Raw genomic sequence first — 15,142 nt, forward strand, 5'->3', positions numbered from 1 at the left:
TTTTTTTAACTCGGAATGTCCATACTATTTGTTTTTGTTACACGTTTGGTCACTGTTTTACCTAAATAAATTATTTTTCCCTTGATTTTTTAAAATATTTAAATAAACACACCCAAACCCCAACCCCGTCACCTATCCTGTAACTTTTTTCTATTTAAATAATAGTGTTTTTAGATAAGACAGAGACTAATCGCATAACAAAAACAAACAGTATGGACCAAACGCGTAACAAAAACAAACAGTAGGGACTTTCCGAGTTAAAAAAATAAATTAGGGACCAAGCGTGCAAATTACCCCAGACCATAGGGACCATTCGTGTAATTTACTCTTTTAAAAATAGACATCTCACAACTATATCGGTATATAAAGTTTTTTTTTTTTTTTTATTTTTAATTTTGTAAATATTTTAGCTTGTAGACATCTCTATACTAATAAAAGAGTAGTTCTTTTACCATGTGTCACCATTTTAAGCTTTGTAATTAATATTATGCCACTTGTCAATCTATTGATTCTCCTTTTAAATTTCAAAATTCAAAATTTAAATTTGTCATTTTAATTACATTAAATTAATAATATTTGAATAAAAAAATAAAATAAAATCTATACAAATTATAATAAAATAAAATTTATACAAATTATAAGATGATATAATTTTACATATTTATTTGAATCAACGGTTCTAATTTTATATATAACTAAAAAAATATATCTTAATTAATAAGTTATTTTAAATAATTAATTAATAGTTTTGATTTTTTACTTATAAAATTTAATTAATTTTGTAACCATGGTTTCCACGAGTTATAAACTAGTTCATAACTGTATTTATATGAATGATCATTAATATCAACATTTGAACTTTACATATGAATTTAAATAGATATCTCATTTACGTGTGTATTTTTAATGATTCCCAAGTTTTGATGAAGCTTGTGGTCTTAAATGTGATTGGAGTTATAAAGACTATATATAAGTCTTATCCATAAATATGAAGACACTTTATAGACGGGGAAAAATAAAACTATAAGGGGGTGTTTGTTTTATCTTTTAAAATATCTTTTAGCTTTTAGAAAAAGATAAAAAGCTAAAAGATGTTTGATAAAAGCAACAGATCTTGTAAAATCTACTTTTGGATATAAGGAAAAATGAACTTTTGGAAAAGTCAAGTAAACTTGACTTTTTGCAACTTTTCCTAAAAAGACTTTTGCTCTCTCAAAAGCTAAGCCAAACACCCCCTAAATAATGGCTTTGTTGCCTCTCTTATTAATGTCTTTATACAATTGATGACCCTAATGTAGGGTGCAAGATAATAACAACTAGCTAGATAAATTTAAATATGATAATAATGATAATGACTAATAGTCTCCTACAGTCTTAGTGGGAGGTCCTCGAATGCTAAGACTGTCTCGAAAATCATCAAACAAAAGGCGAGGTAATCCTTTGGTGAAGATGTCTGCAATTTGGTACCGATAAGGCACATGAAGTACTCGAACATCACCTCGAGCAACTTTTTATCTAGACGAAGTGGATATCTATTTCTACGTGTTTTGTACGTTGATGTTGAATTAGATTGTCCGAAACATAAATGACACTAACATTGTCGCAATAGATGATGGTGGTTGTGGTGAGCGAACAATGAATTTCAAGTAGAAGATTTGTAACCAACAAGACTCATATACGAAGAAGGTGGGTGGTTCCAAGGAGACAAGTTCCAATCCCAAGGGGTAGGGGTGTTAAACTTAAACCCACTATTGTTGTGGCCTTGTGGGTTGTGTTTGTGGCCACCAATAGTTATCATTTATTACTTTATTTGTAAGGTGTAAGATAATGACAGCTGACTAAATAAATACAAAGCTAGATCAATACAAATAGGATAATAATGATAACGACTAATAGAAAATATATGGTCATAATTGGGTAACATGGACATGAAAAGATGGCAAAATAAAAGGAATATGTAAATGAAAGTTAATCTTCTAAAGATGATAATTTTGGAATGATGATGATTATAATGATGGTAAGAAATAAACTTGAACAATAATGCAAATAGGTGTAATGAACTTAGAGATGACAATTGATGACACGACACGACAAAAATACACGACATGAAATAAAATTGGGAATGAACTTATGAACTTATGAAAGTAGGATGCCTTATTAGGCAAAGTGACAATAATGAGTATTGAAGGTCAAATTCTTGACGAGATAAATTTATGGTAGAGACAAGGTTTAAGTAGCATAAGAAGGTTTTATGCATTAAAGAGTAAAGACCATATTTTCAGTTCAGAAACCACACGACAAAACATGTAATTTACTCTAAAGAAAATCAACACGTTAAGTGGAGTGTGAGTCAACAAAAAGTTGACCCTGTGCTCTTCACGTGCTCATATCATCGACTTATCATGTGATTTCTCCAGTCCCCTCCCTTCCCTTCCTCTTCCCCCCAATCATAACCACTCTCTCTCCACCTGTATTTCCTCCCTCACTAAAATAAGCTTCATCACACGCTCCATCAACCCCCAAAACTTCCCACACTTCTTCATCTCTAGGGTTTTCATGCATTACAACCAACACATAGCGTTTCCTTTGAAATTTATGTGAAGAAATCATCAGAAATGGGCTGTTTTCAGTCCAAAACTGCCAATGTTCAATCTCCTGACCAAGTTCCTGAATCCAAACCAGATCCAGGTACCTCATCACCTTATACTCCTCTTGCTTCACAAAAACAGCTTTCCTTTTAGCTTGTTATGTCGAACTTTGTGTTTCTCAATGCAAAATCTTTCTTTTTTAATTTAAGTACACCACCATTATTCTGTTTGTTGTACTTTTAATGAAATACCCAATTCTTCGAAGTTGACAGTTCAGTGTAACTCGATTTTTTGGCATTGGAGTACGATTCTGTATTTCGATTTTGATAATTTGTTGTTGATTGGTTTGATATTACGAATTGATGAAACAAAAGGTGATGGGGAGCAAGGATTAGGTCAACAGGATCAAGAGCAAGTCGTTCCTGCATTCAAGGAGTTCGAACTTACGGAGCTTCGAGCTGCTACAAATGGGTTCAGTAGTGAGCTTATAGTTTCCGAAAGTGGTGAGAAAGCTCCCAATGTGGTTTATAGAGGAAAGCTTCGTAGCAATAAAGTCGTTGCCATTAAGCGCTTCTCCAAGCTCTCTTGGCCAGACCCCCAACAATTTGTGGTATGTATCTTCCACACGCACCTGCATCTATGTTTTGGGGCTTGTTTTTTTGGTTTGATTTTCAAATTTTGGTGCTTTTTCCTTGAATTTGTATAAGAATGTGGTAGCTATCATAGTGGTTGACGTGCAATAAACCCTTGTACGTGACCTGTTGTTACGAATTTAAAGTAAAAGCTTTTTAGGAAAGTGATATGATGATTTATTTTCTGTTGCTTTTCTGGTTGAAAGTAAAAGTCATAAGTTAGATTTACTTAAAAAGAGGCTGCTTAAAGGAATTTAGTAGCTTTTTGTAAGGGCACCCCTTTCTAACTAACATCTAAAAGTAAACTAAATGAAACTTTTTTTTTCTTTCTTAATTTGCATTTTGTTCCCTAAAAGCTGCATTTTGCTTATGACTTTGACTAAAAAATGTAGCTTTATCAAACATTAATCCTGAATTTATGGTTGTTGTTTGTAGCAAAGAGTCTGAGTTCTTGTGATGTTTTGGATCTTTATAGGAAAAATGCTTTAAGACTTACTAGTTTGAAATATCTAAACTTCTTAAAGATTATTTTGACTGAAATACCCCTCTCCAATGTTTCAATGAAGTCGCTCTGAAGCTTGTTAGCTGACAAAAAAATTGAAAAATGGTTTTCACACTCCTATTTCTTTTTTTGGGAGGAAATGTAATTTTCCAATTTTACCCCTTATGGTATTCTCAATGGACATTTTTTTATAGGCAGAAGCTGCTGGAGTTGGCAAGGTTAGGCATAATAGATTGGTGAATCTAATTGGGTGTTGTGCTGAGGGCGATGAGCGTCTTTTAGTGGCTGAATACATGCCCAATGATACTCTCTCAAAACATCTATTTCACTGTATGAATTCCAAGTCATCCTTGATTTTCTATGCTAACAAACTATATAGGCTCATAAAGATGTAAAAATTGTTTAACTATTTATTGTTGTTATAGGGGATAAGCAGCCTTTGCCATGGGAAATGCGTGTTAGAGTTGCCTACCATATTGCACAAGCACTTGAACATTGCAATGCAGAAAATCGGAAAATTTATCATGATCTGAATGCTTATCGGGTGCTTTTCGATGAGGTACATGTTTAATTAATCACAACTTTACGTCTCAGCTAAATTTATATAAAGTTAAGGTAACAATAAAGTAGTAGCGTTTTAATGATGTTAGTATTCATAATATGTTTTCTCATTAATGAAGCATCAATTTGTTTCCTTATATAATGAGCTAAGTGAGTTAGGTAAGCGTACATGTGCATCTCTTTGGGTCTAAATATTAGTGTAAATGTAGTCAATGTGAGGCTTCACCCAATACCTAGTTTGAGTATGCTCTATGAGTGAATTTCTTGATTAACTGCTTTGCAAGACTATGATTGATCTTATGTATAGCTGGTTGATATGTTGGATATTAATTCTCCAACTCAAGGAGTACTAGGCAAATATGGATATATGACCGAGCAAATTGATTGCAAAAGGTACGTACTTGCATTCAATTTCCATTATTAGGAGCATAACTTCAACAAAATTTTTGGGATCAGTAGTTTAATAAATATGTATTTTAGCACCTAATTGATTAGTTGGATGTAGAATTACACATGGATGGACCCGACCAAAGCTTAAAAAATCTGGTCCGGTCATAGCTCGGGCAATGTCTACTCAAATTATACATCATACACAAGTTGAATACTCGATTATAAATTACAAAAATACTTAAAATTCTTTATTATTATTATTATTATTACAAACACATCACTTAAATAATTATTGAAAATAAACAAAAGAAGATAAAAAGAGTTTAAAATTCGAAATATGGGTTATATATAAATATAATTGAGGAAAAAGACAAAAATGTATGAAATTTAGATGCACTTAGTTATCATCATTACTATTATTGTATTTGTTATTATGGTTAATTTCACAAAAGCTATTATATTTTCAACCTTTTACTCAAATAACCATACTTTTTTATTTTTTCGTTAAAGCCATTGATATTTTGAAAATTTTGCAGTTTAGCCGTTGCCATTTTAAAATTTTCGCAATTTAGTCATTCTTGAGGCTCCATTTCTTACTATGGAGGCTTTCTTTTTCAATAATCTTCTCTTCTTTCTCTTGAGCATATGCCATTATTTTACCCTATGTATAATATAAACAATCATATTTAGTTGATAATCAAACCAAATTAGTCTGAATGCAAGAAAAGTACATTTCTTTTTATACATTTAGTTTCATACCTAAGGTTATTTTTTGTTATTTCATTTTAAAATAGTCCAAATTGTAACTTTTTGAAACATAATTCGCTTTTTGGAAAAGTGGTTGTAACTTACAATTTGGCGGAACATATGGCGTATCCAAATTGTAACTTTTTGAGAGTGGTTGTAACTTTGGACTAATGGATTCCTCTCCAAGCCCATGCTAATGGATTTGGACTATTTTAACTTACAATTTACTAATGGATTTGCCATTTTTTGAGAGTGGTTGTAAAAAAAGTTTGGAAAAAAATGTATATAAAGATGTGTATTGTTTAGGTGAATGATTGGTGTGTGTATATATATATATATATATATATATATATATATATATATATATATATATATATATATATATATATATAGTGGTAGTAAATTAAAAACATTAAATGGCATTTAACTCCAATGGCTAGAAACAACCACCATCAACGTCTCTTTTTTGAACGGCAAAAGGTTGTTAGCATGCTGCTAGTGAAAAACCCATCGGGGACGGTGTTTGCCGCCGAAAATAAATGCATCCGATTTTGTCATGACACCGTGAATGATTGGTATATATATATATATATATATATATATATATATATATATATATATATATATATATATATATATAAATTAAAAAAAAACATTAAATGACATTTAACTCCAATGGCTAGAAACAACCACCATCGTCTCTTTTTTGAACGGCAAAAGGTAGCTGTTGGCATGCCGCTAGTGAAAAACCCATTGGGGACGGTGTTTACCGCCGACAATAAATGCCTTGTCAGTATACCAACTACAATTTCGTCATGACACCGTGCAATCTAACAGAGGAAGTAAAGAGTAGAATGAAGCATCTCTCGTATGAGCTATTTGAAAATAGTTTATAATATTCAACTTCAAGAGTTTAATGAAGTTTAACCATCTTAAAAGTGCGTAAATTTGGTCCTAAATTCTAAATACAAAGTTTGTTTAAAATTCAAAGAAGTGACAATTAATTTCAAAATCAGTAGTTAAGTATAGACATAACATCACTGATGTCTTCTATAAGTCCAAGCCCTTTTATGATTCTATCCTCAACCTTCCACTCTAAGCTTAACTAAGTTGCAAGTACATGTCAAAATATAAGTGTTAGGCTCAGAAAGTCTAGTAAGTATACCGATGTTAACTATTCAATGGTAAAGGATGAGTGCGGTCATCCAATCCTAAAGTTAAACCCCGCAACATAGTTTTCTAAATCATTAATGGCCAGTAGGATCAAATTTGAGATGGGCAATATTTTAAAGGAATATCTCAAAAATAACAATTCATAAAAATGCATCAACAATAGAAAGTATGCAATGCATATGCAACTACCCCCAAACCCAAGTCATTTTGATAATCCTAACTCACCAAAAATGGCTAGAAAACCTAAACAAGGTTAGGACATCGATTAAACTCATATGATGGAGTCAAAATTTGAATTCACCATAGTTGGTTTGAAAGTTCAAAATGACACTCAAGCTTCCAATCAAGCAATATGCGAGTAGTTTGAGAGTGGGGTGATGAATAGATTGTGGAAATAAAGCTAAAAACCCATTTATAATCTCCTATTAACAATAATTTTGGATTTGGGGACAATCCCTAAACCCTAGGTCAATTTATGAAGAATAATAAGGAAGAACTATACCTTCTAATTTTCCAATGAAGTGATTCTAGCTTTTCTTCGGTTACACCTTAGTTTCACTTCTAGCTCTTCTCTTATCACAAAATCGTCATTCTCTTCCTCTCTAGTTCTCTCTAATTGTTTGTGTTAAAGTGAAAGGTCTTCATAATTTGCAAATTAAACCCTTAACTTTCTTTTATTTCCCTTTTGGCCACAACTAGACTAGGGGCAGAGCTAGCTTGGAGCCAGCTGTGCTACTCCTTGGATTTGTTCAAGAACAAGACTCTATTTGGATGCTGTCAATTTCTATATAAGGTATTACACCTAGATGAGTAATTGAGGAATTTGGAGAAATTGACATCAATCAGATTTTGGAAATCGGTGAAGCTGACATCCATCTGCGGTTTAAATCAGCCCAATGGTATGAATTGTTTTATTTTATTATCTTGTCTCTATAATCTCCATATTTTGTTTTATTTCATTTGAATAAGCTTGCTTCTTCTTAATTAAATACATAACTTTATATGTATATCAACTATTTGATGAAATGTCTGAATGAGTAACTTGGTGTTGGAATAATGTTTGTGAGGAGATTAATGAACTACATCAAGAATTCAGTCATATTTATATGTTGTTACTCAGTTTGTGGTTGTGGTTCCAGTCTCATTGATGCTACTTTTGGAATGTACCTCTTACCTTCAAATAAAGGCAGACCTAGTTTGCAAAGAAGATAGGTTTAGAAAATAAGTGAAATTACTGGTGTAATTAAGCCAAAAAGTAAGCTATAAGAAGTTTAGCTTGAAGGGTCAAATGAGATAGCTAGGAAGAACGAGAATAGTGGTGTAGTTTTAAAGGAAACAAAGCAGTATCAAGAAAAGCATTTGGTATCAAAATGAAGTTGAAAGAGAAACACTGGTAATGAAAATGAAAACCATTGTAAAGTCAAAAATGATGTTTTGAAATTAAGTAACAAGAAGTTGAAGCTTGAAGGGTCGAATGATATAACAGTCTCAAATGAGTTGTTACTTAATTTCAGAGCATCCTTTTTGACTTTACAATGGTTTTCATTTTCATTACTAATGTTTTTCTCTTTCAACTTCATTTTGATCATGAATGCTTTTCTTGATACCTCTTTGTTTCCTTTAAAACTATACCACTATTTCTATTCTCCCCAGCTATCTCATTTGATCCTTAAAGCTTCAAATTCTTGTAGCTTACTTTTTGGCTTAATTGCACCACTAATTCCACTTCTTTTGGCTTATTTTCTGAAACTATCCCCTTTGCATCCATGGGTCTATGGGTTTGCCTTTATTTGAAGGTAAGAGGTACATTCCAAAAATAGCACCATGAGACTGGATCTGGAACAACAAACTAGGTAACAACATATGAAGATAAACAAATAACAATATGATTGGATTCTTGATGTCATTTGTTAATCTCATCACAAATATTATTCCAACACCAATATGCTCCTTCAGACATTTCATCAAAAAATTGATATACATATAAAGTTTCGTATTTATTTGAGAAGAAACAAGCTTATTCAAATGAAATTAAACATAGTATGAAGATTATAGAGACATAAGATAATAGAAGAAAACAATTCATACGGTTCGACTAATTTAAGCTGCAAATGGATGCCATCTTCACCGATTTCTCTAAAATCTGATGGATGCCAATTTCTCCAAGTTCCTTAACTACTCGTCTAGGTGTAGCATCTTATATAGAAATCGACCACATCCAAATAAAGTCTTGTTCTTGAACAATTCTTACAGGCTACCCCTAGCTCCTATAGCTAGTTCTGCCCTTGTGAATTCAGTACATAAAGAACGAACTTTATTTTTATGATTAACTAATATAATTTAATATATAACATTATATTATAAATATTAATTAGTGCAATCAATATAACCAGTTTAAAATAAAGTGTAATTGTATAAACTTAAAATGATAACCAAACGACCATTTCATTTTGGTTCAAATGAATAGTATTACTCCATACAACTCATTTACACCAAAATTGAGTGAAAAATGGCATGGGCTTGGAGAGGAATGGAGTTAGACTTAGACCTGGAGTGGGAATTGGGAAACAGGATTTGGAGTGGGGTTTGTGATGCCCTAAGATTAATCACTTATATAGTATTGTCTATCAAATTGCTTTCTTCAAAGATTACTGACTTTTACTACAATATTTCATCATAAGTCCTTCAGTTTTGGAACATTCAGTCAATCCTTAACAAAGTTTATCATATTTTGTAATAGTAATAAGTATTAACTTAATTTAGTTAAAATTGGTTATTATGCTTAAAGTTTGTTAAGATTAATGTTATCAAGTCTATACCTTAAAAAACCTACAATTCAGTAGTTCAGTACTAAATTCTGTGTTTTTGAAAGTGTAGACCCCAAAAATGTTGATTTTGACGGTATGTTCCACCAAATTGTAACAAAATGGAAGTCCATACCTTTTGTATGCTATTTGCCTTATATGATATTGGTATTGGTTATATTATATATCTAAAGCTCCTGGAGCATAAACATTAAACATACCCAACCCTAAGGAGGGTATTATACATACAACATATTAGTATATACTCCCATTTCTTATAACATTATTTTGGTCCATTTATTGACCTCATTAAAATCTGAGTTGCTTTTGTGCATCAGGATGGTGACCCCCGCTTATCTAGTTTTGGTTTAATGAAGAACAGTCGAGATGGGAAGAGCTATAGCACTAATCTTGCTTACACTCCTCCCGAGTTTTTGCGCACAGGTACACCTTACAAAGACCGGAATGGAATCTGCTTTCCATCATAACTCCTCATTCCATTCCAACATGGTAGTTTGGTTTCAATATTATGTTAAGGGTTATATTCTACCTATTCTATTGCAGGCAGGGTAATTCCAGAGAGTGTGATTTACAGTTACGGAACAGTCCTCCTGGACCTATTGAGCGGGAAACACATTCCTCCAAGCCATGTAATATCATACTTCTACATGTCTCTTTCCTCAAAATTTCTAATACTCTTGTTATGAAAGTTAAAAAAGCAAAACATTTTGTTGTCTTAATGATTTTCTACAGGCATTGGATTTAATACGTGGGAAAAACGTTTTATTGCTGATGGATTCATCTTTGGAGGGACAATATGCAGATGAAGATGCAACCGTGATGGTGGAACTTGCTTCAAAGTGTCTTCAATACGAGGGTAGAGATCGTCCTGATGTCAATTTCCTTCTTACAGCTGTCGCACCCCTTCAAAAGCAGAAAGAGGTTGCATCACATGTCTTAATGGGTCTGACAAAAACACCTGTAATTGTTCCAACTTTACTTTCTCCTCTCGGGAAGGCGTGTGCACGTATGGATCTTACTGCAGTACACGACATTCTCTTAAAAACCGGATATAGAGACGAAGAGGGCGCAGAAAACGAGGTTTTCATAAACTAATTTCCCCTATAATCTGTCACATAACTATTTTTACAATTGTACTTATTATCATCTTTATGAATTTAAGCTATCATTTCAAGAATGGACACAACAAGTGCAAGACATGCTAAACACAAAAAAGTTTGGAGATATCGCATTTAGGGACAAAGACTTCAATGGTGCAGTTGAATACTATTCAAAGGTATTCTGTTTTCTTTATATAAATTGAACCTTAAATGTACATTAATGTATTTTATATAAACGGATTTATATAATTTTTAAAATGCAGTTGGTTACGATGATGTCGGTGCCTTCGGGGACAATCTTTGTGAGGCGGGCCTTGTCTTATTTGATGATTGGACAACCGGAATTGGCATTGAGGGATGCAATGCAAGCTCAGGTATGTTTGCCGGAATGGCCAACTGCCTTTTACATGCAGGCATTGGCTCTTTCGAAGCTTGGAATGGAAACAGATGCTCAAGATATGCTGAATGACGGGTCGTCCTTTGAGGCAAAGAGACAAAACAGCTGGCGGAATTAAGATTCCGAAGTTTCAGATTCTCCAAATGCTGTGATGGCCATGGGTCGTGTCATGAGGTATCTGGTAATGTTTATTTGAAATTACTACCCACTTGTATGTCTGTCATAGACTACAGTTTTTTTTTATTTTTTTATTTTATTTTATTATTATTATTTTAGTTTGTATAAATCACTTTTAAAATGCCTAAAAATTAGTATTTGAGTTATTGTTATTTACATGCCATTTGCTATAGCCTTATCTTGGAAGTTTTTAAAGGTTGTGTTTGTTACATGGGACAATGTTGGACCGAACAAATTTTCTCTGTCTTTTTTTTTTTTTTTTTGTAAATGGGATGGAGGGTATTTAAGTCTTTTGTACAAACGAGATATCGAGAGTGATTTGTTTTCCCCCTTTTTTTTGGGTGGGATAAAAATTGCAATTCTTTGTCTAATTGATATCAGTCGAAAGGACTCTCAAGTCCCAAAGAGTAGTACAACTTGTCTTGTCGTTGTTACATCTTTTTCTATGTCAAGACCTTAAAATTTGAACCAAAAAGGTTCTTCATGCATTAAAGCACAGTAAACATATTTGATATTTGTAATTATTGTTTTGGTTCACATATAGTTTTTTTATTTTATTTGACATTTTAGATCTTTGATTGAAAGTTAAAATTTTAAACTCAATTACATGTTTAGTGGTTAGATGCAATGTTTTAAAAACCGGATCGAACCGGCGAAGGGAGCGGCTCAACTAATATCAGTAAAACACATATTCATAATACTAAAAATAATATTTATCTTTTTAAATGATATAACCATGCAAAAACACAAATACACACAAACAAACAAATATATATATATATATATATATATATATATATATATATATATATATATATATATATAATATTAAAAAAATATAAATACAATATTTTTTCGTATATAAATACGATTTTTCTGCATAAATATGTATATTATGAAAAAAAAAATATATTTAGGTAAAAGTGTAAAAAAATTATAAACTTAAGGGTAAAAACACATAAAAATGGTAAACTTAAGGGTTTTTTTTTTTGCGAATTTAATATAATGGTAACCTGGAAAACCTGTTACACCGATAAAAGGGTAAAACCGAACATTTTTTCGAAAATGTTTGGGTAAAAACGGACATAAATTTCAACTTTGGGCAAAACTGACAAAACCCTAAAAACTTGAGGGTTTTTATGACACTAACCCTTAATTTTTTTACATCTATTTAGATTTCTTTGAGTAAAAACATATGATAAATGTTATAAAGTTTTTACAAAAATTTGGTTGAAGCGGTTAAATTAAATGAAAACAAACTTTAGTTTTTTTACATCTATTTAGATTTCTTTGAATAAAAACATATGATAAATGTTATAACGTTTTTTAATGTACTTTTATTCATCTAAAACTATATTTTGTTTTTGTATTATGCTTTATTTTATTTTTGATATACCTAGATTGATGTAAAACTTATGGTTATGTGTTTCTAATATATTTTGATTGATTTTCAATTTGTATTTATGTGTATTTTTAATGTTTAAATTTGTGAATGTTTATTTGTGTATAGGAAAATAAAAAAAAGCTGAAAATTATAGAAACCGATTGAAACAAAGCCAGTTGAATCGGAAACCAATCATCATATTAGTTCATCTAAAAAAACCAGTTTTTTAAACATTGGTTAGATTTCTTTTTGGACACAATGAGTCACCCCAAGAAAGTAAGTATATTTTTAGTTGCCTTGAAAGGAATGCATCTTATTAAGGGCGTGTTTGACAGATGTAAATAACTGTTGCGGGTAGTGGGTAGATGGTAGTGGAAAGTTGTAGCTATTATTTGTTATATGAGTGTTTGTCAAAAATAGCTAAAAGCTTTTGAAATATATAAAATTATATAAAAGAACAATTGATTAAAAATAAATAAATATATAAATATATTTTTAAGGGTAATTGTGAAAATTGATTTTAAAAGCTCAATAGTGTTTTGTTAAATGTTATATGAAGTAGTTTTTGAATTTTGAGAGTTTTATTTAAACTAAAAGTTAAACGTTCGTAATGTCAAATGAAGTTTTTAGTTTAAAATAGAGCGTTTTGTCAAAATCTAAAAGCTAAAAGCTCTAAATGCTTCCAAAAGGTTTGTGCCAAAGACGCCCTAAATATTCTAATTCATTTTTAGTTTATTTGTTTATTAACACTTGTTGCAATTTTTTTTGTGAGATTTTCATTTTGTATGGTGTCAATTCGAAGTACTCCTTTATCTAAATAAATATAACGGTTACATTGTTTTATAAAAACAAGTTCATGCCAAATTTTAAAATTGTCGCATTGTCGGTCCTTACATTGACACTTCATTATAGATATGATCTCTGTGTTTTACTTAAAATTGTAAGTTTAGTCCAAGATATGAAGTAATTTTATACGGTTAAGGGACATTATTTATATTAAAAAAAAGCAACAACATTGAGAAAATTTGAGATTATGGACAGAACTTGTAACTTTGGGTAAAATATAAGGATTAAATTTGTAATTTATCCTAATAAAATTTAGACCTAACCAACCCAAGTCATTAGATTTGAGTTAATGTTTTTATTGGTTTAAGCAACCTGTTTTTTTTAGTGTTTATAATCCAAATTTATTTTCCAATTGTTTCATTGCAATGGTGGAGCAATATTCCTTTTCAAATTTGAATTTAAATTGTCCCCAAGTCAGCATGCATGTTAACTTTGCTCCGAGAGTGCTACTAATCATTTTCCATCAAAAGTGGGCTTCTTCGGTAAGTAAATTTGTAGCTTATTCCACCTTATCCTCTTCTGCACACTTATTGGTTTGAAACTTGTTCTGGGCATGTTAACCAGGTTATAGCTATTACTGGGTGAATTTATAACTCAACTAACTTAACTAATATATGCACCTATAGACAATGTATATAGTCAGATTATATAATAGCTTTGGTAAGTTTGGTGTCGAACACAGGGAACGAAATATAATTAATTAATATAATTACTTCCAATTAAACTAGAAAAAAAAACTTAAATTGGAGATTTTTACCAATTTTGCAAGATCAGAAGAACTTAAATTAAACTATCAAATTACTAACTAAGCAAGCAAATAAGCACAAATTTACTTCAAGATGAAAGAGTACTTCTATTCAGTTCCGATTTCATCTTCTCATATGGTTGATTTCTAGTTGATGGAATATATTAATTACCAATTTGTTAACTAGCTATTATGATAAAATATCTAGACACACTAATTCATGAATTACTATGTAATGATCAAGCACAAGTTAAACACCAAATCAATAATGAGCATAAATTGGACTATGAATGATAGTAGTTACTTTCATATGATCAAGTTAAACAACTAAGCACAAATTAAGATTAATTATGCTCTCTAACATAGTTAAAGTTACTAGCTTTAATTACTTTATCTAAGATGTGATTAATCTTAGCTCTAATTATTTAATAATCATAAACAATTAGGTTACAAGTTCATGCAATTAGAATGATCAACTATCACACAAAACTTGATTATTAAGCAATAAAAACTAGAACTAGAACATGCTAGGGTTTTATTATCAAACACAAGTAAAATCAACATATATCATCTGATAATCGAAATCAACACATACGGATTATGTTCATTTTCACCAAACAAAAGTGTAAGGTTTTTAGCCTCTTATAATAGTTGAAAAACACACAAAATCCATGCAAATAAGACTAGACATGAGTATGTTTAGCAAACCGAGTAGACCTATGTAGAAATTCTTCTAAATCTTTTTCAACTCTTGAGCTCGAATTGCTTCTCAATCTTCTTCTGAGTTTCCAGAGGGTTTTAGTCGCAATTCTCCTCAGAAAATCGGCCATAAGTCTCCCCATTCGGCCTAATGATCGGATACATATAGTTGCCTAAAATTTGATCACCATGACGTGGTTAACTGTCACTATGTCGTGGTCTTCATGAATGTCCTGTATTCTCCAAGTCAACTTATTGGACGATAATCTTCTAGTCGCCACGTCGTGGTAATCTGTCTTCAAGCCTTCTTTGTCTTCTTTTTTCCTTAGCCCACATTTTCCTACTTCCAGCTCCTCGTTTGCTACTTTTTTTTTTA

The 15,142-nt window shown here is 31.3% G+C and overlaps 1 protein-coding gene across 1 annotated transcript; it reads left to right on the forward strand.

The window, feature by feature from the left end:
- The first annotated feature begins 2,410 nt into the window (after positions 1-2,410).
- On the forward strand, positions 2,411-11,248 carry LOC145101785 (serine/threonine-protein kinase BSK2-like). Its single transcript, XM_079039055.1, has 9 exons — positions 2,411-2,688; positions 2,963-3,198; positions 3,917-4,052; positions 4,148-4,281; positions 9,736-9,841; positions 9,962-10,047; positions 10,151-10,498; positions 10,581-10,694; positions 10,782-11,248. Exons 1-9 carry the CDS (start codon positions 2,616-2,618, stop codon positions 11,031-11,033), a joined length of 1,485 nt encoding a protein of 494 aa, XP_078895181.1. The 5' UTR covers positions 2,411-2,615; the 3' UTR covers positions 11,034-11,248.
- Positions 11,249-15,142: the final 3,894 nt, after the last annotated feature.

Source organism: Lactuca serriola, chromosome 4 (assembly GCF_051521515.1).
Source record: "Lactuca serriola cultivar US96UC23 chromosome 4, Lser_US96UC23_V15, whole genome shotgun sequence".
NCBI lineage: Eukaryota > Viridiplantae > Streptophyta > Magnoliopsida > Asterales > Asteraceae > Lactuca > Lactuca serriola.